This window comes from Candoia aspera, chromosome 3 (assembly GCF_035149785.1).
Source record: "Candoia aspera isolate rCanAsp1 chromosome 3, rCanAsp1.hap2, whole genome shotgun sequence".
Classification (NCBI taxonomy): Eukaryota; Metazoa; Chordata; class Lepidosauria; order Squamata; family Boidae; genus Candoia; species Candoia aspera.
This window is the reverse complement of record NC_086155.1, coordinates 1,884,575-1,894,546: the sequence shown is the minus strand read 5'-3', so window position 1 is coordinate 1,894,546 and position 9,972 is coordinate 1,884,575. Positions and strand designations below refer to the sequence as shown.

Genomic DNA, 9,972 nt, shown 5'->3' with positions numbered 1-9,972 from the left:
AGAACCCGCGACAAGGCAGAGTAATGCCCGGAGAGGAAGACCTGGCGCAGCTACAGAACTCGGGCACAGGAGAGGGCCAAATATTTCCGCCCGGCGGCACGAGCGCCAGATGTTCTGTGAAGTGAGATCACAGTTCCAAAGCCTGACATCACAGTTGGGTTTGTGGGGAGCCAAGAAGTGGAGAACATTCAGGTGGACCGCCTGGACTGGTGCCTAAACATGCAACAGGAGCTGGGCCGCAAAGCTGTTTGCGCTTCCGTTCGGAAGACCTACAGCTCCCTGGGGAGTCCTGGGAACAACTCTGTGATCAGCTCCCCGGGGAAGCTGAGCCTCCACACCTCCGTCACCTGGTGAGTGTGGCTCTTCTGCCACAGACTGCAGACGCAAAGGGGTGAAGGACTTCTGTGTCCTGCGTCCAAGTCTGAAGCTGGGTTCACACATGGTGCTAAGTCGTACGTTCCTTTCGCCGTGGCTTGTCCAGTAAATTGCAGTTTGCTTGCACAACACACCTGGCTTCATGGTTTGCAAACCACAAGAGCGGGTTTTGGACTTTGTGAGATGAATGGCTTTCCTGGCTAGATCCGCACAAGATGCTGCGTGAAGGGCTAAAAGGAGGTTGGGTGGCTCAGTGATCCGAGGGGTGGTGGGCATCCAACCATTATCCTAGAAGGTGGGTATGAACCAAGCCACCCCAAGTTTATTGGTTTGAGCACTGCACATGATGTAAAGGCAGCTGTGGTGTTTTGTGGCTCTGGATTTTGGAGTTACATATATGAACTCTGCCCGTTCTAATGATGCTCAGTGTGGTGGACATTCCAAATGACCGCGCATGGAAGTCAAGCTTTATTTGCTCGTGAACAGGGACGGTATGGGAGAAGGGATGATGATGGTATCTTTTCAGGCGCCCTGAATCATAAACTAACCAAGCGGAATAGATTTGGACACCACGCTGACTTGCCCACATGTGACAAATCCTAATCTACTTCATCATGTGCAAAAGCAGCTCTTTGACCTGGTAAAGCACATTGTCTGAATGCAGACAATAAAGGAAGTGGAATTAAGAGAAGTTCATGGATCACCTTTCTCTAGGCTAGACAAGCATTACATGTTGATTTCTGTATATCAAGCCCTTATAAAGATACTGGAATTATCTAGGCCATCTTCCCCCCCTGCACTTTAAAAGCACTGATCCAAGATATGTCGTCTCCTCTCCCTTGGACCACCTCCTCTCTTTTTGGCACAGAAACACAGGGTGTATTTATTTCACATAAATATATTTTGGTTTAATACCCATTTTAACTGTTATCATTTCTGCCAGCTTGCTGGGCAATGTAGTGCTGATCAAAGACATTAAGTTCGTTTTTACCCCCTGTCCTAGAATTATGGACTTCCCAGTTTCTCCACATGGCAGGAATGATTGCTTAACTCATCCAATCTGTCTTGCAGAGATAGGTTTTTACTCAATCATCTCTAAACCGGTGCCCTCAACTCCCATAATGCCAAACCAGGGTGGCCAATGGAGTCCAGTACAACTGGAGGATACTGGGTTGGAGATGAAGCCTACTCTTAATGTCCCAAGTGCTGATTTTTGCATTCCAGCGTCTTTGGAAGTGTTGCAAAAGTAAGAGGATCTCAGGGAGGACTCTCATCTAAACATCCTTCCCACCTGGTCCTTCCTTGTTTTTGTGAAATCATTTCTTACTTCCTTTCCAGTGTTTCTTTCAAGGGCCTTTTCTCTCCCCTGAAAGAGGATGCAACTAAACTTTTCCAAGGCTGGACTTTGTGCCTCCTACTGCTAAACTTGGCTACCTCTTGTTGCTCTGAGCAACTCTGAGGGAACAGACATAGAGGACATACGGAATGGCCTTGAAGGACAGGAGGAAGGCCCACTGCAGTACCAAGGCAATGATCAGAAAAGTGGGACTTGGGTCGATTCCCCAAAACGAAATGCCTCAGACAAGCACCTCTCTAATTCACACAAAGATAAAGTGAGGGAGGGGGAAAGCGCATACAGAATGGCAAGGTTCTGTTACTCTAGCTCAGTGCTTCTCAACCGTGGCAACTTTAAGCTGTATGGACTTCAACTCCCAGAATTCCCCAGCCAGCGTTGCCAGAGTTGAAGTCCATACAGCTTAAAGTTGCCACGGTTGAGAAACACTGAGCTAGCTATTCCAATAAAAGTTTTCAGCCTCCGTGGCCATTAGTCTGGTCTACTCTACAGGGTGGGCAGCAGCTCCAAGACTTTGGGGCTGCCTGCATTTTGTTAGTACTCTGGAGTTCCGTAGGATAGTTTTGGACAAAGATGCCTCTTCTCAAAGCTTGCCTATTTTGGTCAAAGCTTTCTCTGAAGGGCAGGCCTCCTTCCTCAGCTGAGTGGTGGGGAGCCTAGGGGACTTCTGGGTGTGGGGTGACTTTTCCCACCACACATGCAGGGTTCCTACGTCGACAGGTGCAGTTTAGATGGATGAAGATGCTGGGCAAGTCAGCCTTTCCCTGGCTGAGCGCTATTCCCTTTTGTATTCACAGCTCCCGTAATGTCCAACCTGCATGGCCGCTCTGGCTGCTAAGGAAGGGTGATGGGAACTGTAGTCCACTGCCTCTGGAAAGGTCCCTATTGGTGAATATTGGACTGGTTGTCTGAAGGCTGCATTTGCACAATACGCTTGCCCTCATTAAACCGTCAACTAATGGTTTAGTGAGCTGCGCTTGCAACACGTTAATCGGCCTAATCAAGTTAACACGAACCGGGTTTGGCAGCTTGCGTGCCTACGTCCACTAGGCCTGACTTGGCCGCTTGTTGCATGACCTCAGCTGGACAGAATCAGCCTTGTGTGCAAAATGTGCTAAAACCAGCTTCAAGCTAGTCCAATTGTTTGCTTGGGGCTCCGAGAGCGCACAGCCATGCCGGTTGGATCAAATGTTGCTGTTTGCACAGCGTGGGTTCCTCCCCATTTGGCTAAGGATTGCCTGGCATCCCATAAGCCTGTGCACAGGGCAGCCCTGGAAAGATTCACAGCATCGCCAGCCTTTCCACGTTGGCAGCCAGGAGCCATTCTCATGGAAAAGGACCTCTGCCACGCTGAGACAGGCTAGCTTGTTGGCGTTGCTTATTCTCATTTTACGGATGAAGAACTGAGGCAGAGTCCAAGCTCCCCGGTTGAATCTCCCAGAGGCAGGACTGTTGCTGAAAACCCATGCCCTTTTTTCAACCCTGGGCTGAATCCTGCCTCTGGGAGGTTTAATAGGGGACCTCGGGCTCTGATGATTACAATGCTAGCATTTATGGTCTTGTCGCTGATGTTGGTTTGTCTCTACATTTTTAGGGGAGGTGTGGATTCCGAGGGAGACCTCTTTAAGCAACAGGTGCTGGCTCCACTCTCCGCAGTAAGTGCACGATTAGCCCTGCGGCCTCCTCGCGTGTCAGAGGAAGCTCCTGGAAGGGGTTGCAGCACGGTGTTCAGGAAGCTTGTCATCATCTCCTTGAGTGTTGGTTTCTGTCCTAAAGCTTTGTTCCATTTCCAGACCCAGCTCAAAAGTGTCCGTGTTGGTCTTCTTGGGTCCAGGCTATCTTTACGGACACACCTCCTCTGTGCAGCCCGGACCCTCTTTGAAGGCTGTCCTCCATTTCCCTCAGCTAAATATAGTTGGGTGATGGATCCACAGAAGAAGGTGGTCTAATTGTGAGATACCCACTCCAGGGAAACCCGCCTGGGATCTGCGCTGGTTTCCTCAGTTGGCCATTTCTCTCCTCTGAGATACATGCTCTCTGAGATAACCTACAAAAAGTAGTAATTTCTCTCTTGGTGAGGGAAAAACGTTGTGACTCTGCTATAGAATGTGTTGCAACTCCACAAAGTGGGGTTTCTCTACAACTCAGGGCCTGGGGACTCCATATAGATTCTGCCCTCCCAATCCACGAGCGCCTGTTGAAAGTCCCCCCTATCAAAAGGTGCAATGGGAGAGGACCCAAAGTGGTCATTCTGTTTGGGGAGACCCCCTCCCCCCACCTTGGGATCCTTGCCCCCAAGGGCAGAGCCCATTCTCCTGGCCTTTTGGAAGCTCCTAAAACTTGGATGTTCCAGAAGGCTTTTAGGACTTGAGTGCTGGAGAATCCTCTGTGCCAGGAGCATTATAATTTTTACCATAATTATATGCTGTGGTGCATATCATTCTATTGGCTGTTGCTCTCGGGTCCCACTTAGATTTGTCTTGTCCAAAGCGGTTTATAAATTCATACTTAAATAAAAATGAAGAAGTTCCCTTGTTGCTTCCAGAGACAGAATAGTTTCCTAGATGTTTAATGGGCCTGTCTGACTGGAAGATGCTGGCTAGACAAACACCAGTCAGCTTGTGACCATGAGCAATCAAACACAGTTTACTTAAGTGGCTGGGGACTGTCTTGACTGCTGCAGCTTGAGAAGTGTCTGAAAGTTGCAGCTGGTACAAAAAACAGCACCTGTGTTGCTCTCCAATGGGTTTGTAGAATGCCCAGAGTTGATGAGCCAATATACCAGTATGGATTAAAAAAAAAAAAAAAGATGATGCTGTCCTGAATGCTCAGCACTGGTTGCCAGTGGCTTACTGGGGACACATGTAGACCCTTAAACAGCTCAGCCCTGACCATTTGAAGGATGGTCACCTCTCTTGTGAGTGACCTGCTCAGCCATTCCTTCTGCAGGAGAGGCCTCCGGAAGATGTTGAAGGAGAGGCCGTCAGACGGAGAAGGGTATTTTCCTGCGTTGTTAGGAGTTAGTCTCAACCCCACTCTGTCAACATTTAGAAAATCTGTAGAGAATCATTTCTTTTCTGCCCAGCTCTTACTTTTTAAAATAGATTCCAGTATTTATTTATGGCTTTACCTTTTTAATTGTGTTTTTAAAATGTTGTTAGCTCATCTGAACAGAAAGGTGGGGAATTAATAAAATAAACAGACTGGTCGGTTTGGTCTTGATTATCTCTTGACCACGAGGAGAATTCTCACTGCCTCTTCCAGTAGTGGGCTGAACCTGGTTTCACTGGACTCCAGCTGCAGCGACCAAAATGAATGTATCCATGAGCTAAGCTGTGGTTCCTGCTGAATGAAGGTGCACACGTTGGGCTTCTGACAGGCTAAATGTAGAGTCCTAGAATTTTTGAGTTGGAAGGAATCCCAAAGATCATCTAGTCCAACTCTCCACAGTGTGCAGAAAAACAGTTACACCATCCCTGAGAGGTGGTTAGCCAACCTCTTTTTGAAAACCTTCAGAGATGGGGACTCCACAACTTCCATAGGTAGACCATTCCATTGTTGGACAGATCTTGCCATCAACAAATATTTCCTTATATTTAAGCAAAATCTAGGGAGCTGCAACTTGTAAACACGTTCATGTGCTTATCTGTTAATTTCTTGCCTTATTAATTAAAAGCAAAATGTAGTTTAAGGATTAAGCGGTCTTTTTACTGTACTTTTAATTTTGGTTTCTGCAGCAAACTTGCAGAACAGATAGACAAACACACAAACACACACACTACAGTTTTGCTGCAGACTTAAAAGTGCACGTTGAAAGACAGTTCTATAGTTGCAGATTTTGATCCAGGGGAAGGAACTGGTACATTGAAACTGAACTGGGCGAACCGGCCTCCAATTCAGCCCCAATGTTCTAGACATGCCAGAGCTTATATCTGAGTTCTGCAGAGTGGAATGGGATGGTCAGGGTTATAACACTGCTCTCCCCGGCTTTAGAGATTAGCCTTGTTGGAGGCTCATCTTGCAGGACTAGGGTAACACTTCACTTGACGCAGGCCAAGTGTGACGTGGAAAGTGGCTGTCCACCCGTGACTGTCCGGTCCAGCTAGGTCAGGGCTCAGTGAGTGATGGGAAGATTCCTGCCTTGCCTGTGTGTGCATCTGGAATGGGAGAACAGGAAGGCAGAACATACAAATGGCAGCCCTTCATCATCAGTGGGCCCTAGGAAGGCTGGAGATAAAGGCACCCCCTTGTCTAAGAGAGTGGCCTGCAGCAGAATCTGAAAGGTTCGCAAACCGATTGGGTGTAAATTGTGGACGCCTGTTCTGGCTCTCTCAGAAAGGGTCAGTTGTGTGCAATGGCTACTGTGTCCTGGAACACAGTGAAGAGATGGTGTGTAGCCAGATTTGTCCCTGTTTCACAAGGGCAGCTGATGCTCTGGTCCTCCTCCCAGATGAGGCTTCCAGGGATCCTGAGCAAGGCTGGTCGGCTGTGCTCATCGCACAAGTACCTGATGAAGTTTGCAGATGTTTGCGACGAAGCCCGCTGCAAACAGCTGGAGGACCAGGTCAACCAGGACCACCTGCAGAAACTAGAGCGCATGTTCCGGGAAGCGGATGTTGAGGGAGTCGGAGGTGAGGGTACTGATCCAAGCCTGGCTCTGCAGGGTGGGGGAAGGAGTAGCCTTGCCCAGGCTTTGAGGGGCCTCTCCCCCTGTCCCGGAGACCCCAAGAATTGGTTTGATACCTTCCTTTTTGGCCCTTGGTAGGACTGGATATGGATGACTTCCGAAAAGCTATGAAAAAGATCATGGGGGACATTTCTGACGAAGACATCGATGTCATTTTCATGAAAGTGGATGCTAACTGTGATGGCTCGGTGGACTGGGTAGCGTGCCCCTTTTGAGCAAAAATCACCCCCTCCCACCCACTTGTCCCCAGCCCTTATATCTGCCTCTGTTTTCTAATGAAGAGAGAGGAACCATCCCAATAGATTGCCACAGTCTCCTCCAAAAGGGGTCCACCAGGTATGTTGGACTACAAGGCCCCTCACCCTGTTTCCCCCTTCTTTCTCAGTGCGATCCGTCTGCCCTGAGTTCACTTCCCTCCCCCTCCTCAGCTCCCTCTCCCTGGGGCTGGATTCTGGCTTGAGAGCTCTTTCAAGTCAGATGGTTTTTTTCCGTCTTTCAAAAGCATCTTGGGCAGAGGTGGCCTAACAAGGGGGACCATCTCCTTGCAGGAGGAGTATCTGAATTACATGCTTCGGGAATACCGTGGGAAGGATGACATGCTGAAAAGCAAGATGATTCCAGAGTTCCAGACGACCATGAAAGCCGTCCCAGTGTAAGGGACTCCTTCGGGGCGTCCTCCCGCAGCTTCCCGTTTGTGCTTCTCTGCCCTGGGAATTCACAGAACCCACCCCATTGTTGGAAAAATGTTCCTTCGGTTTCCGGAACCTGAAGTTTGTCTCCTAGGAAGGGAAGGAAGGAGAGGAACCCTGCCAATGTGCGTGGGATGGGGGTCCCTCTGCAGACATTCACAGAGGGTCGGAGAAGAACCTCAAAGAGGTCAGAAGGCAATAACAGGAAACGGTAATGAAACTCGAGCTCATTGCCTGTCAGGGTAGTTTGATACTGTGCAAAGCTCAACAGAGCCAGGCTCTGATCACAGGGCAACCTGGAAAAAACAAACAAACAAAAATGCAACCCAAAAGGGCTTCAGAGATGATGGTTTCAGTCTAGGCTTTATCTTGCAGACAGTCCAGTTCTTTGCTTTCTGCCCAGCCTACCTCAAAGGGTAGAAGCTCCAGGATAACTCTGGGGCTGGGGACAGTTAGGATTCCTGGTCAGAGAACTTTGGAAAAGCAACAGGAGAATACAGGAAGTCCTCACTTAACAACCATTTGTTTAGTGATGGTTCGGACTTACAGAGGTGTTGAAAAAAATGACTTACAACCAGTTCTCACACTTATGACTGTCACAGCATCCCCACGGTCACGTGATCATGATTTGGGTGCTTGGCGACCAGTTTGCATTTATGACCATTGCATCGTCCTGTGGTCATGTGATTGCCATTTTCAACCTTCCCGGCTGGCTTCTGGCAAGCAAAATCAATGGGGGAACCACATGATTCACTTAATGGTCATGTGGTTTGCTTAACGCCCACGGTGATTTGCTTAACGCCCGCCACAAAAAAGACCGTAAAATCGGGTCGGATTTGCTTAATAACCGCTTCTCTTAGCAACCAAAATTCTGGTCCCAGTTGTGGTCATTAAGTGAGGACTACCTGCATTCACTTAAAGACCTGTCTTGGGTCCACAGTGCTGAAAGTATTTCTGGTGGAGAGCTGGCTTCTGGGTGGGAATCCCCATTTAGGTCTGTCCCTTCCTCCCTCCAATGTGGCACTTCATGATGGCAATTGAAAAGAAGCCAAAGAGATGCTCCATTTATGCCCTCCAGGTCCCACTCGGAGGATATTGTTCGGATCCAGTTTTTTCCTAGCCAAAGTCGTGGAATAATGGACCACAGGGAGAAATCTTGGAAAGTTGGCAGTAGGTCTCCCTCGGGACGATTTCTGACTGTGAGCAGAGATGGCATCCTGCACTACTGGAGCGACGCCTTCAAGATGCTTCGGACTGTACATGTAGGTGGCCCAGTTTATTTTTTGGGGGGTTGTCTGGGATCCCCCGGGAAGCCCATCTGGCATCACTTAGCATTTCTCAGTTCTCTTGGGATGAGCTCCCACCACTGTTAACACTGGAGATGTTTTATTAGCCCTTCCACCTCCCCAGGCAGCTGACAACTTTTTTTCTTAATAATAATTCAGTCCTTGATAGATTTCTAGAAGGAGGAAGGACCTGGGTGCAGGGCCTGGAGTTTGTCGGCTTAATTTTCAGGGCATTGGACGGAAACTCCTATTATCCCCGGGTGGCCTGGCTCTGTACTTTATAAACTGCTGAGTCCTCAACTTATCAAAAAATACAACATTAAAATGTAAACGATGGACGATAACAAAGCAAATGCCCTGTGGATCAACTGGCAGCTCCAGAAGATGTTGCCTAGTCAGGCAATGAAACGTCGGCAAGAAAACAGCAAGGCCCGGAGGGACCAAGGGCTCCACAGCTCCAGACTCGCAACAAAAGGATCTCTTCCTGATTCTCCTCAAGGTTGATGGAATGGCCATGTTTTAATGGCCAGTCTTTGCTCTGGAGGAAATGGTGAGCTTTGCCTGAGAAAGCTGGTCCTCTGTTTCTCTGGAGATGACATTCCTTATGATGAGGACCCGGAGCAAGTCCACCTTTCCCCACCTCATCAGGCAGCCAGAAGCCACTGGGAGAAGATTGTCCTGTCATTATCCAGATCCCAAACCATGAGGAGTTTTAAAGGTGACAAGAACCAGCACCTTGAATTGTAACAGGAAGGAAATCTGCTCTCACAGGAGAGAGCTTATGAGGAGAACTTTGATGCTGAAGCTTCTGGGTGATCTTCAAGGGTGGCTCTGTTAGAATTTTATTTCCACACCAGGTTCGCTTCTGAGCTGGAATGAAAGAAATTGCAGGAAATTGCATGAAATGAAGTTCTTTATCCTTCACCCAAGAGCAAAAGCAACGACAGCCAGCTGTTGGGTGGGCGATCGCGCAGGACCCCCTCCTGACAGCACATCGTATACATTCCATATAGAATACCTCCCCTTACTCAGTTACCCATACCCCAGCTTAGCATCATTCCATATAAGGACCTCCCTTCCTTCCTCCTCCCTCCTTTCCTCCCTCCTTTCCTCCCTCCCTCCCTCCCTCGCTAGGGCCCCTTGACCGTTGGCTAAGCAATCCCTTTTCTCAGAGGATGCTGTCCTTGGAATGCGCACCTTGTCTAGTTTCTATGGAGATGGCTATCCATCAAGGCCTGAGAGAGAGGAAGAGTAAGAAGGCCAACAAAACTCTTCGAGGAAATAAAACGTGGCTTCAGAGCCATAACAAAGGCGTAAATGCTCAAATATATGAATAGTAAATATCAAATATATAAATATCAAATATATTTGTATTTAAGCTCTATTTAGGTAAAGCCTTCTGTCAGCTCCATGCAGGGCAAACTGCAGCAATCCAAAAAAGACCTGTGGAAGGCTGGTTGAGGCCCAACAGATAAATCTCTTTCACCAAGTGGGGGATGACTAGCCTGGCCTGTTGCTGAGCTTTGGAGCCCCAGAATCCTGATTGCTTAAAGATCTTTAGAGGTCAGAGCAGAACTTGGG

General features: G+C 48.5%; 1 protein-coding gene across 1 annotated transcript in view; it reads left to right on the top strand.

Annotated features, from left to right (window-relative positions):
* Positions 1-219: 219 nt before the first annotated feature.
* Positions 220-9,972, top strand: part of EFCAB8 (EF-hand calcium binding domain 8) — a 62,515-nt gene continuing 52,762 nt past the window's right edge. Inside the window, exons 1-6 of the mRNA XM_063298376.1 lie at positions 220-350; positions 3,324-3,384; positions 6,180-6,360; positions 6,495-6,613; positions 6,965-7,068; positions 8,184-8,367. Of these exons, the coding sequence (XP_063154446.1) occupies positions 220-350; positions 3,324-3,384; positions 6,180-6,360; positions 6,495-6,613; positions 6,965-7,068; positions 8,184-8,367 (780 nt within the window). The remainder of the gene's footprint in view (positions 351-3,323; positions 3,385-6,179; positions 6,361-6,494; positions 6,614-6,964; positions 7,069-8,183; positions 8,368-9,972) is intronic.